General features: G+C 48.1%; 1 protein-coding gene across 3 annotated transcripts in view; it reads right to left on the reverse strand.

Moving 5' to 3' along the window:
* Positions 1–782: 782 nt before the first annotated feature.
* Positions 783–19,240, reverse strand: part of LOC117508714 (N-acetyllactosaminide beta-1,3-N-acetylglucosaminyltransferase 2-like) — a 31,112-nt gene continuing 12,654 nt past the window's right edge. Inside the window, exons 1-2 of one of the 3 annotated variants that reach the window (XM_034168531.1) lie at positions 17,770–17,820; positions 783–2,524 (exon numbers count right to left, since the gene is read on the reverse strand). In XM_034168531.1, coding sequence (XP_034024422.1) covers positions 1,099–2,382 — 1,284 coding nt within the window. In that variant the 5' untranslated portion in view covers positions 2,383–2,524; positions 17,770–17,820 and the 3' untranslated portion in view covers positions 783–1,098. Of the gene's footprint in view, positions 2,525–15,581; positions 15,637–17,769; positions 17,821–19,240 lie in introns of those variants that run through there. The other 2 variants (XM_034168533.1, XM_034168532.1) reach the window with 2 other exon arrangements.

Here is a 19,240-nt window from a genome sequence, read left to right on the forward strand (position 1 = left end):
CCATTCGTTCCTCATTTGTTTTGATGTGCATTTTCGATTTTTGAGACATATTGCTTTAAGTTTTCTGTCTTGATGCTTTGATGTCTTCCTTGGTCTACCAGTATGTTTGCCTTTAACAACCTTCCCATGTTGTTTGTATTTGGTCCAGAGTTTAGACACAGCTGACTGTGAACAACCAACATCTTTTGCAACATTGCGTGATGATTTACCGTCTTTTAAGAGTTTGATAATCCTCCCCTTTGTTTCAATTGACATGTCTCGTGTTGGAGCTATGATTCATTGTCAGTCCACTTGGTGCAACAGCTCTCCAAGGTGTGATCACTCCTTTTTAGATGCAAACTAACGAGCAGATCTGATTTGATGCAGGTGTTAGTTTTGGGGATGAAAATTTACAGGGTGATTCCATAATTTATTCCTCAGAATTCAGTGATTCCATATTTTTTTTCCCTCTGCTTGGTCTAAAAAAGTAACCATTACTGACTGCCACAATTTTTTTTCCTGATTTCTTATAGTGTTTCTTAAAGCCAGAAAGTTGCCATTTGAAATGACTTTAGTTTTGTGTCATGTCTGTGGTCTGCTTTTTTTCTACAAAGTTAAACAACTGAATGAACATCCTCCAAGGCCGGTGATTCCATAATTTTTGCCAGGGGCTGTAGCTCAACCAATAATTTGCATCACTTTTTTTGTGTGTGTTCGGGGTCGCCACAGTGGATACAACCAGATCTGCATTGATATTTGGCACAAGTTTTACGCCGGATGCTTTTCCTGACGCAACTCCAGTGTTACCCAGGGAGACACACACACAGCCGCTGGTGTTCCAAAGAGGTCTTCCATCCAAGTACTAACCAGGTCCCGCACTGCTTAGCTTCTGAGATCTGACGGGATCAGGCTTACACAGAGCAGATCTAACTATAGTCCTGAGATATGCATTACTGCAAAGAAGTAAAACTGTTCTCCAGTCCTCTCTCACAAAAAAGAAAAAAAATGTTTTGAATAATCATCAATGAAGAAAGTGGAGGCAACATACAAGAAAGTGTGCTGAGTTTGAGAGGTAAGTACAAATTGCATTAGTGCTTCTTCATTGGTCCATGATCTACGTTAGGTTCTGCAAATCAAAGAGCCATTGTGAATGCCCTTCCACAGCTTCTTTATCTCCTGTGGGGTGCGCTGGTGAGCCAGAAAAAGATATTTATGGACACAAAGATTCTCTCGATCCTCCTTCTTGATGTCAAATGTGTGAAAGTCTGTGTGTGCCTTTGGGACAATCCCCAGTGCTTTGACGCACATTCCGGTGTAGACATCGTCAATGGGGTAGAAGGGAATTACACGTGAGATGGAATACAAGGGCTGCAGTAAAGATCCTGAGAAGACAAATCCGCCTCCACCTGTGTATTCGGGGTACGGGCCGTCGTAGAAACTCACAGGAATGTAGTATTTGATTTTGGGGTTTCTGTGGGGTCTGGCTGTTCTTATGACGTCTCCCATGTAAATCTGAGAGGCCTTTGAAGGATCTAGAGACGTCAGGTAGCGGAGTATTGCTGGCGTGTTGACAAATACGTCATCATCACCGTTGAAGACAAAGGACACATGAGGACAGTTCTTCAGTGACCAATGGAGAAACATTCTGAATTTGAGTGTTAGGTTAAAGAAAGAGTCCAAGAAGTCCCACTGCAGGAGATCTCCATACTGGTTAGCTTCAAATGACAGCAGAGGGCTGAGGATGGGATCATCCAGTGCGGCGCTACCCAGAAGAAACACCGTGCGCACTCTCAGTCCACTGAGATACACACCCTCTCGACCCCATGTCTCCCGCACCGCCTGTCTCTGCACAAAGTTCTCAGGACTTGACTTGATAGCAAAAAGCAAGAAGATCTGGTTGTCTTGGTTATCCATGTTTGAGGTGCACTTGTGGGTTTGACTAATCAGGATTGGAGCAGAAATGCAGTGCATGCCACGTACAAACTCCTGGAACATGTACGGGTAAGAGGAAAAGTCGTGAATGTTGGTTTGCAGTTGGTCTTGATTAGTGTCTTCACAATGGGACCAGTCGGAATTGCGTTGGAGAAAGTCTTCCCCGTTGTCCAGCTGCCTGAGCACCGAGTGCAACTGCCGGTTCCAGTACGCACTGTTGACAGGGATGATCGTTCTGAAACCATCGGAAACAGACACACTGCCAACATCAGGAGGCACAGAGAAGACATTTGTCTTGGAGAAATGTATGGTCACAACATTGTCCTGGACCTGGTCGTTGAAATGTCTCATAAAGTCTTCCAGAACAGCCTTTGGTCTATAGGCGGCCTCTAAATTTAGGCTAACGTAGATGAAGATGAAAAGCAAACTGCTAATGATGAACACAACAATGAGTCTCGAAACACGTCTCATCGTTTCAGCGAGCGTCAATCAAGCTGTCCAGCCAGTCGTTGTAAGACAAGGATCAACTTTCAGGTAACACCTTCCTGGAAGCTGGTGTACGATTATCCTCAGGTGGTGCATGACATGCTGGTGAGTGAGACACTGGCTTTACCTGCAGCGAGACAGAAAAACTATTACACATCTCCTTAAAATCAAGAGCAAACCAACACAATGAAAAATGCACCACATTCCTCCAAGAAAATTATTGTTTTGTTTGGTATTCAAACCACACACATTTAAACTTCACACATATTACTCTGAAATAACAAGAAATCTTTGGCTTTGAATTTGTATCTCTACATTATTTATGAATCAAGTTGTCATTGTGCCTGCAGCACTTTCACGTTTAGCTGGTTTCACCTTAAAGTGCTTTCAGACAGTTTACTGTAAGGATCCTGCAGGCGACGACCACGGGACAACAAAACCCGCAAAGTCACAGGACATGTTTTGCAACATAAAGTGGGCTGGTGGTGCACAGTGCAAGAAAACCTCAGAATGTTTTTCATTCAAAACTATCTGCTGTGAATGTATGTCTGTGGGAGGAGTAATCCCAAAAGGGAATAAAGTGGGACATCTTGCAAGGTGCAGCATTATAACAGCATTCCTGACTGAATCCAAGAGTGTTTTTTTTGGGGGGAGGGGGGGCAATACTGTTCATGGCAGTACGGTGGCTTAGGGGTTAAGCACTGTTGCCTCACACCTACAGAAATATTTAACCCTAACTTGGAAGACCTCCTGTGTGGTCCCAGTTCCCAAAACACTGCACGCCCAGGAACCGGCCCACTACAGACCAGTTGCCCTGACCTCCCACCTCATGAAGACCATGGAACGGCTCGTCCTGTCTCACCTCCGCACTGTGGTGAGCGACATCCTGGACCCACTGCAGTTCGCCTACAGGCCCAACATCGGGGTAGATGAAGCTGTCATCTACCTACTGTAGCGAGTGCTTACACACCTGGAGACCGGCGGGAGTGCTGTGAGAGTCATGTTCTCAGCGCTTTCAACACCATCAGACCGGCACTGCTGCGGGGGAAGCTGGAGGACGCAGGTGTGGATGGACATCTCGCCGCCTGGACCATCAACTACCTCACTGACCGCCCGCAGTACATGCAGCTGCACGGGTGTCAGTCTGAGGTGGTAAGGTACAGCACCGGGCACCCCAGGGCACCATCCTCTCACCTTTCCTTTTGACCCTCTACACCTCGGACTTCACCTACAACACGGACAGCTGCCATCTCCAGAAGTTCTCTGATGACTCCGCCATTGTGGGTCGCGTGTCTGAGGGGAACGAGCTGGAGTACCGGTCGGTCATCACAGACTTCGTGGACTGGTTTGGGCGCAACCACTTGTGTCTCAACACCAGTAAGACGAAGGAGATGGTGATCGACTTCAGGAGGATACCACCACCTCACCCACCAGTGAACATCCAGGGGGAGGACATAGAACTGTGGACAGTTTCAAATACCTGGGTGTTCACCTCAACAACAAACTGGACTGGACTCACAACACTGACGTCCTGTACAAGAAGGGACAGAGTTGCCTCCACCTCCTGAGGAGACTGAGATCTTTTGGAGTGAGCAGGCCTCTGCTTAAGAGCTTCTATGACTGTGTTGTAGCCTCAGCTCTCCTCTATGCTGTCGTCTGTTGGGCCCCGGGCAGCACAGAGCGGGAGAGAAAGAGACTGAACAAGCTGGTCAGGAAGTCCTGGGCTGTCCTCTGGAGTCTCTGGAGGAGGTGGCTGAGAGGAGGGTGTTAACCAAGTTCAAATCCATCATGGACAACTCCTCTCACCCTCTGCACTGGACTGTAGTGGAGCTGAGCAGCTTCTTCAGTGACAAACTGAGGCACCCTCAGTGCAAGAAGGAACGATACCGCAGGTCGTTCCTCCCTGCTGCTGTCAGACTGTACAATAACACTGTGAAATAACCACATGCAATAATATGTCCACATATCATGTGCAATATTAATATGTCCACAAATCAACTCGTTTACAAATCCCAGCACTAATGTCACCTTATCACATCTAAATTCCACTTCACATATTGTAAATAAGATGCTCCTATCTCTTTTTCAATCCCAATCATGTTTATATATATGCATATGTACTTATATACATACGTACATATATATATGCATATATGTGTATGTGTATACGTATGTGTGTAGGGGTGTGCATGTATGTATGTGTGATATATATATATATATATATATATATATATATATATATATATATATATACACACACACAAGGTCTCTTAGATAATAAACCCTTTTATTTATTTATTTTTTAACTATATGGATTTGAATGACGTGACGTCAGTGATGTCATTTCCCTGTGGGCAGGCCTTGAGTGAGATGTGGTCCCGCCCTCTCGGCTGAATTCCTTTGTTTCACACGCTGCTCCAGACGGCGCGCGTTGCTTTATCAGAATTTTTTCTGGACCTGTGAGGAATATCCGAGTGGACACTATTCGAGAAATTAAGCTGGTTTTCGGTGAAAAGTTTAACGGCTGATGAGAGATTATGGGGTGTTTCTGTCGGTATAAGGACTTCCCACGGAGCGGGACATCCTGCAGCGCATCCAGGCGCCGTCGTCGGCCTGTTTCGAGCTGAAAACATCCTAATTTAAGGCTTAATTCACCCAGGACGTCATGAGAGAACAGAGAAGATTCAGAAGAGGCCGGCATGAGGACTTTATGCGGACATTCCACTGTTTAAGGACATTTTTTAATGAAAGACGTGCGTGCAAATTCGCCGAGTCCTTTCCGTGATGACTCGGCAAATCTGTGTGCGCCGCGACAGGAAAAACACCTCCGTGTTGAAAACCATTTGTAAAATTCAGGCGGCTTATGATGGCTTTCAACAAGTGAGTAACTGAGAAATTGTTTAACAGCTTGGGCATGTTCCAACTTGCCCGTTAAGGTTTCCAACGGAGGTGTTTTTCCTGTCGCGACCCCCCGCGGTCGGATCCGGCCCGACATGCGACTCTGCCCGCATGTTCTTTCATTACAAAATGTCCGTTAACAATGGAATGTCCAAATAAACTCCTCATGCCGACTTCTTCTGAAAGTTCTCTGTTCTCTGACGACTTACTGGGTCAGCAGAGCCTGAAATGTGGACGTTTTCAACTTGAAACGGCGAGACGCTGCCACCTCGAAGCGCAGATCGCCGTCAGGCGCCGTGGGCCGTCCTTAAAGCGACACTACCAGACCAAAATCTCTCATCAGCCATTAAAATTTTTACCGAAAACCAGCTGAATTTATCGAATGGTGTCCACTCAGTTGTGCCTTACAGTTTTGAAAAAATTTTGATCAAACAAAGCAGCAGTCTCTGAGCCATTCCTAAACAATGAAAAAAATCGACGAGAGGGTGGGCGACTCCTCACTCAAAGACTGCCCACAGGCGAATGACGTAACCGACAGGCGTGAAAAAACTCTCGCATGCCCACGAGGTTCAAGCATGTCTGATGTAATCACACGTGATTCAAATCTATATGGTTTTTGAAAAAAATAATAAGGTCGGATACTTTTCTAATAGACCTCGTATATATATTCTATTTCTACCACATTTTCTTATTTCATTGTACTGTTACTTGTATTATTATTGCTTATCCTTGCACACGCTGTTGATGAACATTTTCCTCTACTTGCACCCATCTTGTGTCCTTTTTAAGAGCTGACGTAACGTGAATTTCTCCTCTGTGAGATCAGTAAAGTTTTATCTTATCTTCTTTTCTAAGTTTTAAGATTTATGTAATTTTATTACATGACAAATTCCCATTTACTTTTTTTTAGATAAGATTAATACAAACCTAATAATAATAATAATAATAATGTTACCTATACAAGATAAATAGCATAAGTAACATAATTATTATGCAATTCAAACAATATACTTTATGTATTTTAAATAAATACTGTCATTTTTATTGATTTAGAGTAATTATATTTTATTAATACTAAATACATAAAGCTGAGGATTGTGCATTTCAAATTATTACAGTAATGAATATGCATCATGTAAGGTTTATTTGGTAGGTTGTATTAAAATTATCTAAAAAAGTAAATGGGAATTTGTCATGTAATAAAATTACATAAATCTTAAAAGTTAGGGTTAAATATTTCTGTGAGTGCACAGCAAGGTCAGAATCAGAATACGTTATTAATCCCTGAGGAAATTGCATTTGTTCCATGTGTCTGTGCAAAATAGCAAGTAGTAGAGGAATGAAAACAGAAATAGAATTTTAAATTCACAACACTACAAAGATACAATATAACTGTGGTCTGCCAGTGAGGTAATCCAATTTCAATTTATTTTCATGAAAAAACTGAGCTACATTTCTAAAGGAATGTTTGAGGACTTTAAAGACATTTGGTTGCCCTTTCTTCGCGTTGTGAAAAACTTCGAGATGTAAACTTTTTTATTTAACTTGAGTGAACCGTGTGCCTTTGGATGGGGGGTGGGAGGTTTTTTGTTTGTGAGTGCTTTTTTTTTATTTTTGTCTGTTTGTTTTATTATTATTGTAATTTGTTTTATAAGCAAAATTTCTATAAAAATATTTATGAAAAAATAGATTAATCCATGTTTTGAGTATATTTCTTATTGTTACATGGGAAACAAAGTACCAGTAGATTCAGTAGATTCAGTACATAATGTCAAAACATAACAAAACTGCCTCAAGGCACTTCACACGAGTAAGGTCTAACCTTACCAATCCCTAGAGCAAGCACACAGCGACAGTGGTAAAAAAAAACTCTTTTGGATGATTTGAGGAAGAAACCTCAAGCAGACCAGACTCAAAGGGGTGACCCACTGCTTGGGCCATGCTACCAAATCGGTTTACAATAGGCTTTCAGGCCACCTTCAGGAAATGGGGGGGGGGGGGGGGGGTTAGTCATCGAGCCACTTGTTGGATCTGTTCCTACAGTGGACTTCATCCCACATCTGCCACAGAAATCATCTAATCCTGCGTGTGGATCCAGCCGCATCTCGGACAGAGAGGAAAAGTAAATTAAATCAGTCGGCCAGAAAAACTACAATTAAGGTATAATTCATCAGCATTAAGCAACAGGAAAGCAGAAGAAATACTAAGGTGATCACCCTTGTGTCCTGGAACGTGCAATCCACAATCCAGGACGGGGGGGGGGGGGGGGGGGGGGTCTACCTACATCGCTGTTTACTCAGTAGCACAGGCCTGGCGTTAAAAGCACTGGAAATGTTAAAAAATATGACCCTCACTGTTGTGTGGGCTGCCGAAGAGGAGGTACTGCTGGCCCACCACCAGAGGGCGCCCTGCCTGTTGGCGGGTTTCAGGCACCAGAGGGCGCTGTGGCCTGTTTGAATCACCAGGTGAACCTTGTCAGCTGTCATCCATCTACTCATCACATCATCCATAAAAGCCTGGGAGAGACACCATAACTCTGCCGAGTTATCTGCTTACCTTTCAGGTAAATCAACTCAGCCGTTTTGTGCCGTTTGCACATTCATTGTTACTGAAGTCTTTGCAGTTGTGACTTATATTTGCAGCTTGTAGCCGAGTTTGTGGAAGTTGGAGGAGTTGGCGTCTCCACTCCTCACTTCTGACTTACTGACACTGCACGTTTTCCAGTTTTCCTCTGCACTCTGGGAGTATCTGGATTATTTCCTCCAGGAGGATTTCTGTGAGTTACTGACTGTTTGCTGGGTGTACACACACCCACCTTAACCTGTGTTTGTTCCTGCCAGCAGTACCGGGTCTGACAGCTGGAGCGGTGGCCACCTGGGGATTCGGGACTTGGCGGCTCTGGTGTATTGCAGGTCTCTGTTGGCGGTGGAACTTCGTGGGTCCCGGCTCTTCTCTGGATAGGCGTCTCCTACCCTCGGGCCTGCCCACGCGTCACAGTTTTTGGATTGACAGACTAAAAGCATATTTGAGTGATTGTGCACATTTCCAAAATAAATTGTATTTATTTGGAATCTCTATTGACCGTTCATTTACGCCCCCTGGCGTGGGTCCGTGCATTCACTTTTCCCAACAGGATAACTCGGCCACGTCATGGACTCTGAGGGGCGTATACCACTGAGTGAACAACCAATGGAGATGCAAGGTGCGCAGGCTCCAGCAGGAGGTGCGTTGGGTGAGTTGCAGCATATTCTCACCAACCTCACTGCTCGGTTGGATTTATTAACCGAACAGAATATACACCTCAACCGTAGGATGGAGGCTCTCACCGCTCAGGTGGAGGCATGCGCACAAGGCGCGGCTGCGGCCGCTCCTCCTGCGGACCTGTCGCAAAACAGGGAAAATCCAGTGGTCGTTCAACAGACCCCCCCCTTCCCCTGAAGCATACATTAGCCCCCCGGAACCGTACGGGGGTTGTGTCGAGACGTGCGCGGACTTCCTGATGCAGTGCTCGCTCATCTTTGCACAACTCCCCGTGATGTACGCGTCAGACCACAGCTGGGTGGCTTATGTCATAAATTTTCTTCGAGGCGAGGCACGCGCCTGGGCTACGGCACTCTGGGAGCAGGACTCACAGCTCCTCTCGACATATACTGGGTTCATCCGGGAGTTTCGACAGGTGTTCGATCATCCCAACAGAGGCGAATCCGCTTCAAATATGCTGCTGTCGATAAGACAGGGGCGCCGGAGCGCAGCCGAATATGCAGTCGACTTCCGCGTTGTGGCAGCGAGAGCCGGTTGGAATTCGGTAGCGCTCCGCGCCACCTTCGTAAATGGGCTGTCTCCGGCCCTAAAGGAGCATCTGGTGGTGAAGGATCAGCCGCGGGATTTAGATGGGCTGATAGATCTGGTTATCTGGTTAGACAGTCGGTTAGAAGAACATAAACGGGAGCGAGACGAAGGACGTGGCCGGGCGCGCGTCGTCCCTCCCCCTTCCAGGTCCGAAGCAGCGCCGTCCTCACCCCACTCCAAAGCCAGGGCTTTCCATGTAGCACCCCTGCTGACGAAGCTATGGACACAAGCAGGGCTAAATTAAAATCAAATAACAGACAGAGGAGGCTGGCCCGTGGAGAGTGTTTTTACTGCGGCTCGAGTGAGCATGTGCAGAAAAACTGCCCCAAATGGTTAAACGCCAACGCTCGCCCTTAGAGACTGGGTGAAGGGTGAGCCATAACACACACGAGGGCATTCCACGGAAATGCGCACAACTCCCAGTCACAATCCTCTGTGGGGATTTAACCCTTACTGCCCCAGCACTGATCGACACGGGGTCAGAAGGGAACCTACTAGACAATAGGTGGGCTAAGGAGGTTGGGCTCCCTCTGGTGGCCGTTCCGTCACCATTGAAGTTGCGGGCACTAGATGGCACTCTTCTTCCAGAAATCACACACCAGACATAGCCTTTAACTTTGGTTGTCTCGGGCAATCACAGGGAGGAGATTGTGTTTTATGTAACACCTTCTACCTCCAGAATTATTTTGGGTTTTCCATGGATGGCGAAGCACAATCCCCGGATCGATTGGCCATCTGGGGTTGTGGCTCAATGGAGCGAAACCTGCCACCGGGAGTGTTTAAGATCCTCAGTGCCACCCGGTGATGCTGTTAAAAAGGAGGTCCGAGTCCCCCCCAATCTCATGATGGTGCCAACTGAGTATCATGATCTTGCTGACGTTTTCAGCAAAGATCTGGCACTCACGCTGCCCCCACACCGACAGTATGATTGTGCCATTGATTTGGTTCCAGGCGCTGAGTACCCGTCCAGCAGGCTGTACAATCTCTCACGTCCTGAGCGCGAATCAATGGAGACCTACATCCAGGACTCTTTAGCGGCCGGGCTAATGCGAAATTCTTCATCCCCGTTAGGTGCAGGCTTCTTTTTTGTGGGCAAGAAGGACAGCGGACTCCGTCCATGCATTGATTATAGAGGGCTGAACGAGATTACGGTTCGCAACCGATACCCGTTACCTCTATTAGATTCAGTGTTCACTCCCCTGCATGGAGCCAAAATATTCACAAAACTGGATCTCAGAAATGCTTATCACCTGGTTCGGATCCGGAAGGGAGACGAATGGAAGACGGCATTTAACACCCCCTTAGGTCACTTTGAGTACCTGGTCATGCCGTTCGGCCTCACCAATGCCTCCGCAACGTTCAAAGCTTTGGTTAATGACGTCCTGCGGGATTTCCTGCACCGATTCGTCTTCGTATATCTAGACGATATCCTCATCTTCTCCCCGGACTCTGAGACCCATGTTAAGCATGTCCGTCAGGTCCTGCAGCGGTTGTTGGAGAACCGGCTGTTTGTGAAGGGCGAGAAGTGCGAGTTCCACTGCACTTCTTTGTCCTTCCTGGGGTTCATTATCTCCTCCAACTCCGTCGCTCCCGATCCGGCCAAGGTAGCGGTGGTGAGAGATTGGCCCCAACCGGTAAATCGTAGGAAGCTGCAACAGCTCCTAGGGTTCGCCAATTTTTACAGGAGGTTCATTAAGGGCTATAGTCAGGTTGTTGGTCCCCTTACAGCCCTGACTTCCATAAAAGTCCCCTTCACCTGGTCGGATCGGTGCGAAGCCGCGTTTAGGGAGTTGAAACACCAGTTTTCGACTGCACCGGTTCTGGTGCAGCCTGATCCAAACCACCAGTTTATTGTTGAAGTGGATGCCTCTGACTCAGGGATAGGAGCCGTGCTGTCCCAGAGCAGGGAGTCCGATAATGTTCTCCACCCTTGTGCCTACTTCTCCCGCAGGTTAACCCCCGCTGAGCGGAACTATGACGTTGGCAATCGGGAACTCCTGGCAGTGAAAGAGACCCTCGAGGAGTGGAGACATCTGTTGGAGGGAGCTGTGGTCCCGTTTGTGGTTCTCACTGGCCATCGGAACCTGGAATACATCCAGACCGCTAAGCGTCTGAACCCTAGGCAAGCCCGCTGGTCACTATTCTTTGGACGTTTCAATTTCAAAATCACATATCGCCCCGGGACCAAAAACCTTAGGTCTGACGCACTTGCCCGGGTGCATGAAGAAGAAATTGGAACGAAGCTGATGGATCCACCTGATACCATCCTGCCGGAATCCACTGTTGTCGCCACCCTCATGTGGGACGTGGAGGAAGTGGTCAGGGAAGCCCTGACACGACACCCAAATCCCGGAGGTGGACCACCTAATAGGCTGTACGTCCCACCAGATGCTCGGACTGCCGTATTGGACTTCTGTCACGGTTCCAAGCTCTCCTGCCATCCAGGGGTACGAAGAACTGTGGCAGTGGTCCAGCAGCGGTTCTGGTGGGCGTTGGTCGAAGCCGACAACCGGGACTATGTCCGGGCCTGTACCACCTGTGCCAAGGGCAAGGCAGTTCATCAGCCAGAAAAGGGACTCCTTCAGCCGTTACCTGTGCCTCGTCGCTCCTGGTCCCACATCAGCCTGGACTTCGTCACGGGCCTCCCTGCGTCCCAGGGAATGACTACCATCTTGACGATAGTGGACCGGTTTTCCAAGGCGGCCCACTTCGTGGCCCTCCCGAAGCTCCCGACGGCCCAGGAGACTGCAGACCTCCTGGTCTACCATGTCGTGCGTCTGCATGGTATCCCCACTGACATCGTTTTGGACCGTGGTCCTCAGTTCTCCTCGCAAGTCTGCAGGAGTTTTTGTAGGGAGCTGGGGGCCACGGCAAGCCTGTCGTCCGGGTACCACCCCCAGACCAACGGCCAAGCAGAGCGGGCAAACCAGGATTTGGAGCAGGCCTTGCGGTGTGTCACCTCCGCGCACCCGATGGCCTGGAGTCAACATCTGGCCTGGATCAAGTATGCCCACAATAGCCAAGTCTCATCATCTACCGGCCTCTCCCCCTTTGAGGTATGTTTGGGGTACCAGCCCCCATTGTTTCCTGCTGTAGAGGGAGAGGTCAAGGTGCCTTCAGTCCAGGCCCACCTCAGGAGATGCCGTTGGGTGTGGAAGACAGCCCGCTCTGCACTCTTGAGAGCCCGGACGCGGGCTAAGGACCATGCAGACCCCGGCCCCTGCTTACCAGCCTGGGCAGGAGGTTTGGCTATCCACCAAGAACATTCCTCTGCATTCGGACTCACCAAAACTGACAGATCGGTTCATTGGACCCTTCAAAATCCTGAAAGTCATCAGTCCCGCCGCAGTGAAGCTCCAGCTCCCTGCTTCACTGCGGATACATCCGATATTTCACGTGTCTAAGATCAAGCCATACCACACTTCGGACCTCTGCACCCCTGGACCGGCGCCGCTTCCTGCCCGCATCATCGACGGCGAGCCTGCTTGGACGGTACGTAGGCTCCTTGATGTACATCAGAGGGGTCAGGGTACCAGTATCTGGTAGACTGGGAGGGTTATGGCCCAGAAGAATGCTCCTGGGTGAAGAGGAGCTTCATCTTGGATCCCGCCCTCCTGGCGGACTTCTACCAGCCGCACCCCGACAAGCCGGGTCGGGTGCCAGGAGGCACCCGTTGAGGGGGGGTCCTGTTGTGTGGGCCGCCGAAGAGGAGGTAGTGCTGGGCCACCACCAGAGGGCGCCCTGCCTGTTGGCGGGTTTCAGGCACCAGAGGGCACTGTGGCCTGTTTGAATCACCAGGTGCACCTTGTCAGCTGTCATCCATCTACTCATGACATCATCCATAAAAGCCTGAGAGAGACACCATAACTCTGCCAAGTTATCTGCTTACCTTTCAGGTAAATCAACTCAGCTGTTTTGTGCCGTTCGCACATTCATTGTTACTGAAGTCTTTGCAGTTGTGACTTATGCTTGCAGCTTGTTTGTGGAAGTTGGAGGAGTTGGCGTCTCCACTCGTCTCTTCTGACTTACTGAGTATAACCATTGACACTGCACGTTCTCCAGTTTTCCTCTGCACTCTGGGAGTATCTGGATTATTTCCTCCAGGAGGATTTCTGTGAGTTACTGACTGTTTGCTGGGTGTACACACAGCCACCTTAACCTGTGTTTGTTCCTGCCAGCAGTACCAGGTCTGACAGCTGGAGCGGTGGCCACCTGGGGATTCGGGACTTGGCGGCTCTGGTGTATTGCAGGTCTCTGTTGGCGGTGGAACTTCATGGGTCCTGGCTCTTCTCTGGATAGGCGTCTCCTACCCTCGGGCCTGCCCACACGTCACCGTTTTTGGATTGACAGACTAAAAGCATATTTGAGTGATTGTGCACATTTGCAAAATAAATTGTATTTATTTGGAATCTCTATTGACCGTTCATTTACGCCCCCTGGCGTGGGTCCATGAATTCACTTTTCCCAACACTCTCAGTGCTTGCCAGCTTATCCAAGACAGAGTACACCTGGTTCAGCAGGTAAATAATGGCATCCTGGGATCACTTCCCGCCTGGTCCTTTCTGCGTGGAGGTTGCATGTTCTTCTCGTGTTCACGTGACTTCCCTCCAGCAGCACCAGCTTCCTCCCACTTCCAAAGACATGCAGGTTAGATGAAATGTGAACTTTAAATTGGCTGTAGGTGCTGTAGGCTGTACGTGTGTGCTAGTGTGAATGTGTTTGCCTGTGTGTTGCCTAGACAGCAATCGACTGGTGTCCTCAGTCTCTCACCCTGTAACTGCTGGGATAGGTTCCAGCCCACCATTGGAGCTGGAACCATTGAGGGATTGGTGTAAGGAGGTATGGAAAATGAATTAATGAATACTAGTGCATTGCCATAGGGATCCATGGGCTCTAGATTGGGTAGTGTTTATATAATAGGTAACTGACTTTTTTCTAGGGTGATAATAAAATATGCAGCCTGAGCTGTAATTGCTGCCAAAAGGTGCATCAACAAAGTATTGAGCAAAGCTGTGAATACTTATGTACATGTGATTTCTTTCGTATTTTTAATAAATTTGCAGAAATTAAAAAATTTGTCATTATGGGGTGTTGTGAGTAGAATTTTGAAGGGAAAAAATGAATTTACTCCATTTTGGAATAAAGCTGTAACAAAAAATGTGGAAAAGTGAAGCGCTGTGAATACATTCCATATATATATATATATATATATATATATATATATATATATATATATATATATATAAACTGCTGGGAAATGGCCCAGCCCTCCCATGACCTTTAACAGGAGTAAGCGAGTATTGAAAATGAATGTATGGATAGATATGTATACACACACACCAAGATCAATTTTTTCATTCAATGGACTCAGCAAGATTCCACACACACTGAATCCATTCCACCAGTTACATTGATTTTGTTTTTGTTTTTAAAGAAAACAGAGTTTGCCATAATATCTTTTTTGTATCAATTAATGATTGATAGGTTTCCTCACACAGCTCATGGCCAACAACATAATTTAATTTAATTTAATTTAATTAGCTTATAATGCACCAAATTGTTATGTGTCGGACGCAGCTCGGAGAACCGACCAGCGTTTGAAGGACCCAGTATGAAATAAGCAGAGCACGGTACAAAGGCTAACTGAATTTAATACATAACAGTGATAATACAGAAAGGTGCGGTCTGGCGTGGTGCGCTCCCAGCAGCGCTAACGGTCCGGAGCCAGAAGCTGTTTCGGACCCAAGGACCCCGCCGACACCCCCCAGGTGGCCGCAACAACCGAGTCTGTGAAAGAAGGAACCATTATGTGAGTCCACACTCTACACACAGAACACTTAAAGGTGTACAAACAGCAAACACTTCCTGGCTTGATTGCTGATCAGCTTCCAACCTGCAGGCATGGAACATCCAGTTCACAAAACTCCACCGCAGTGGAAGCTGATACATGACTAACAAACAGCTCAATACAATAAGGTGTGAGGGACACCACATTTACTGACTGTATAACTGTTAGTCACAAAATCTAACGTACCTCAGGAAGTGTGCTGACGAGCGTGAGACCTCACCCCCTCCTCTTTCACAGACTGTGCATCAAACCTGGACGTTTCTCAGCATCCGCTGCTGATGAGATGGCTCCCGAGACGACGATCTCACCCGTCTGGTCACAAGGTCGAGTCTCTGGCAAATACACACTGTGCACTCCAGTCTTAAATGCCAACATGCTCCAATCCATCCAGATGCACCTCAGCTGTGAGTCCTGACGAGTCGCAGGTGATCAGGGTGAGGTCCTGACAGCCTCAGCAACACAGCCACTCAGTCCCAAATGCACGCCACCTGGGAGGAAAACAAAAAGACAAACAAACCGGCAGCCAGGCCCCCCCAGCCATATAACAGTACCCCACCCTCACGGGAAGCCTCCCGGCGACCACACACACCTGGCCCAGGAGAAACACCCCCCCTCCAGGGACCATGGCTGGAAACCGCGTCTGCGTTCGTCCTCCAACAGACTGGTTGAACTGGCTGCATCTTTGCCCTTGTTTGACAGTCTCAGCACAGGTGTGGCCAGGAGTTCCTACACCTGTGCGGTCAGCCTTTAACCAAACGTGTGATTAGTCAGAAAACAAAACAACCAAAACATCCCCCCCCGCCCCAGGGGACCGTCCCATCAAACCCCAGGGAAGGGGAGAAAGGAAAAACAACCCAACCCAAGCCCACAAACAAAAACACTAAAACACCCCCCCCCCCCAGAGGACCGTTCCATCAAACCCCAGGGAAGGGGAGAAAAGAAAAACAATCCAAATTTAAGCTCACAAACAAATGCCAAAATACCCCCCCCTCCTCCCCCCCAAACGACACGTAGGGACCAACACCCCCCAGAGGGCCACCCGCCAGCTCCAGGAGTAATAACCACGGCCGAGGTCCCTCTGGGATCCAACGTCACCCACGGGGACCACCAGCGCCCCCCAGAGGACCACTCGTCAACCCCAGGAGACACCTCCCCGCATGACTAATGGACCCAGCCCCGGCCGTCCACGGCTAGATGGACCCAACGCCCGTTCCCCCCCAGAGGACACCACAGTCAAACCCTGAGGGCGGAAACTGGGGGAGGGAAAACAAAAAAAAACCCCAAACCCCCCCCCCCCCTCCCCTCCCGGGTGCAGAGGCTACCTGGGAAACGCCCAGCACAACCTAACTGCACCCCTCCAGCAATGCCGACACTACGGCACACCCGGCTGGAGTCAGAGGAGAAGAGAGGGCATAACAAAAAACAAAGAAAAAACAACCCAAAGACCACCCCATCACCCCCCAGGGGACCGTACCATCCAACCCTGGGGATGTGAAACAAAAAGAAACAAAGGAAAAAAAAAACAGACCAACACACAGTTGTTTGGGTCCCTGTTCTCTTGGTGTTTTTTTGTTTTTTGCAAAGGCTACAGGGTCACACCCCCAGACAAATAGTGGACAACAAAAAAGAAAAGCCCACACAAAAACCAACTCAAAAAACACCCACACAAAATGAACTAACACAAAACAAATCAGTGAGTTATACCGTCAAGCTCAACCAAATGGAACACACCTGTTCCTACTCAAGAGCTTGACGGTAACGTGATTCAGTCACCACAAGGGGGAACCAGAGTGCTAAAAATGAAAAAACCCCTTGGGCGACAGAAAAAAAACAAACGAGCTGCTTTTGTGTGCGCAGCTGAGTGCAACACACAACCAAAATGTGCTCAACTAAATAACGCCGGAGCTGATACAACAGACGCAGTAGTTACCTTTCTCCGGGGAAACGGGGCTATGACTGTAACACAGGAAGCCCAGCGACCCGTGCTAACAGAGCTCCGCCGTGCGCGTGAACCCATTACAAACGCACTCTTGCAGCTCCCGTTTACACCTCTTATCCGGTCGGAGTGTGACGCGAAGCCGTCGCCAGTCACACTCCACCACGACCCACGGATAAGGCACAACACAGGAACACGGCTGCAAGAGAGCACAAATTAGTATCCAGTAATGGGTTTCAAACACGCACCTTCCGGGCGGAGAGCCCCGCAACTGATCCGGATAACCACTGAACGTCTGCTGACGCCTTCCCGGCGCGTTACCGTCTCTGCTACCGCTGGGTCCATGATGTTTGGCCAGAGACTACTGTTATGTGTCGGACGCAGCTCGGAGAACCGACCAGCGTTTGAAGGACCCAGTATGAAATAAGCAGAGCACGGTACAAAGGCTAACTGAATTTAATACATAACAGTGATAATACAGAAAGGTGCGGTCTGGCGTGGTGCGCTCCCAGCAGCGCTAACGGTCCGGAGCCAGAAGCTGTTTCGGACCCAAGGACCCCGCCGACACCCCCCAGGTGGCCGCAACAACCGAGTCTGTGAAAGAAGGAACCATTATGTGAGTCCACACTCTACACACAGAACACTTAAAGGTGTACAAACAGCAAACACTTCCTGGCTTGATTGCTGATCAGCTTCCAACCTGCAGGCATGGAACATCCAGTTCACAAAACTCCACCGCAGTGGAAGCTGATACATGACTAACAAACAGCTCAATACAATAAGGTGTGAGGGACACCACATTTACTGACTGTATAACTGTTAGTCACAAAATCTAACGTACCTCAGGAAGTGTGCTGACGAGCGTGAGACCTCACCCCCTCCTCTTTCACAGACTGTGCATCAAACCTGGACATTTCTCAGCATCCGCTGCTGATGAGATGGCTCCCGAGACGACGATCTCACCCGTCTGGTCACAAGGTCGAGTCTCTGGCAAATACACACTGTGCACTCCAGTCTTAAATGCCAACATGCTCCAATCCATCCAGATGCACCTCAGCTGTGAGTCCTGACGAGTCGCAGGTGATCAGGGTGAGGTCCTGACAGCCTCAGCAACACAGCCACTCAGTCCCAAATGCACGCCACCTGGGAGGAAAACAAAAAGACAAACAAACCGGCAGCCAGGCCCCCCCAGCCATATAACACAAATCACAGCAAAAGCTGTCTCAAGGCGCCTTACATGAATCAATTCAACATAAAATTTAAATAATTAATTAAAAATGAATAAAAAAAAATTCAAATACATAATTAAAAACAGAAATAAAAGAAAATAACATAAAAAATAAAAACTATTCATAAGAAAGAGAATAAAAATGGGTTTTCAGTCTTGACTTAAAAATGTCCACGGACTCCGACTGCCTCACGGTCACAGGAAGACCGTTCCACAGGGTGGGTGCACGATACGAAAAGACTCTTTGACCCGTTGACTTCTTCTTCACCCTGGGAACACAGAGAAGTCCCGCATCCTGCGACCGCAAAACCCGGGCCAGCACGTAAAGTTCCACCAGATCAGCCAGATAAGATGGCGCCAGTCCATGAACAACCTTATAAGTCAATAACAAAACCTTAAAATCTGCTCTCACAGAGACAGGGAGCCAGTGCAAAGATGCCAAAATAGGTGTGATATATTCAGACCTTCTGCTACGTGTCAATAGTCTGGTGGCAGCGTTCTGAACCAGCTGAAGACTCCTGATGCTGGACTGCGGTAACCCTGAAAATAGAACATCACAATAATCTAGTCTAGAAGAAACAAAAGCATCAATGAATCAGGTCTCAGCATCAGCCATAGACAGGATGGGGCGGATCCTTGCTATATTTTGCAGATGGAAAAAAGCAGTCCTAGTAACATCCCTGATGTGGAGGTCAAAGGACAATTACCCCAAGGTTCCTCATTTTGTCTGTATGATGTATGACACACAAACCCAGGCTGAGCGCCAGCTGGTCAAACTGATGCAGATGTCTCGCTGGACCAAGAACCATCATTTCAGTCTTATCAAAGTTTAAAAGTAGGAAGTTACTAGACATCCAACTTCTCACTGATAGAACACAGTCCTCCAGGGATTTTATGGGAGTGAGATTTCCTGCAGTTATCATCATGAACAACTGAGTATCATCAGCATGTACAACTGAGTATCATCAGCGTACCAATGAAAGGTAATCCCAAAACTCTGCAGTATACGCCCAAGGGGGGCCACATACAGGGAGAAAAGCAAGGGGCCTAAAACAGATCCCTGTGGAACCCCAAATTTCATGTC

This window comes from Thalassophryne amazonica, chromosome 4 (genome assembly GCF_902500255.1).
Source record: "Thalassophryne amazonica chromosome 4, fThaAma1.1, whole genome shotgun sequence".
NCBI lineage: Eukaryota > Metazoa > Chordata > Actinopteri > Batrachoidiformes > Batrachoididae > Thalassophryne > Thalassophryne amazonica.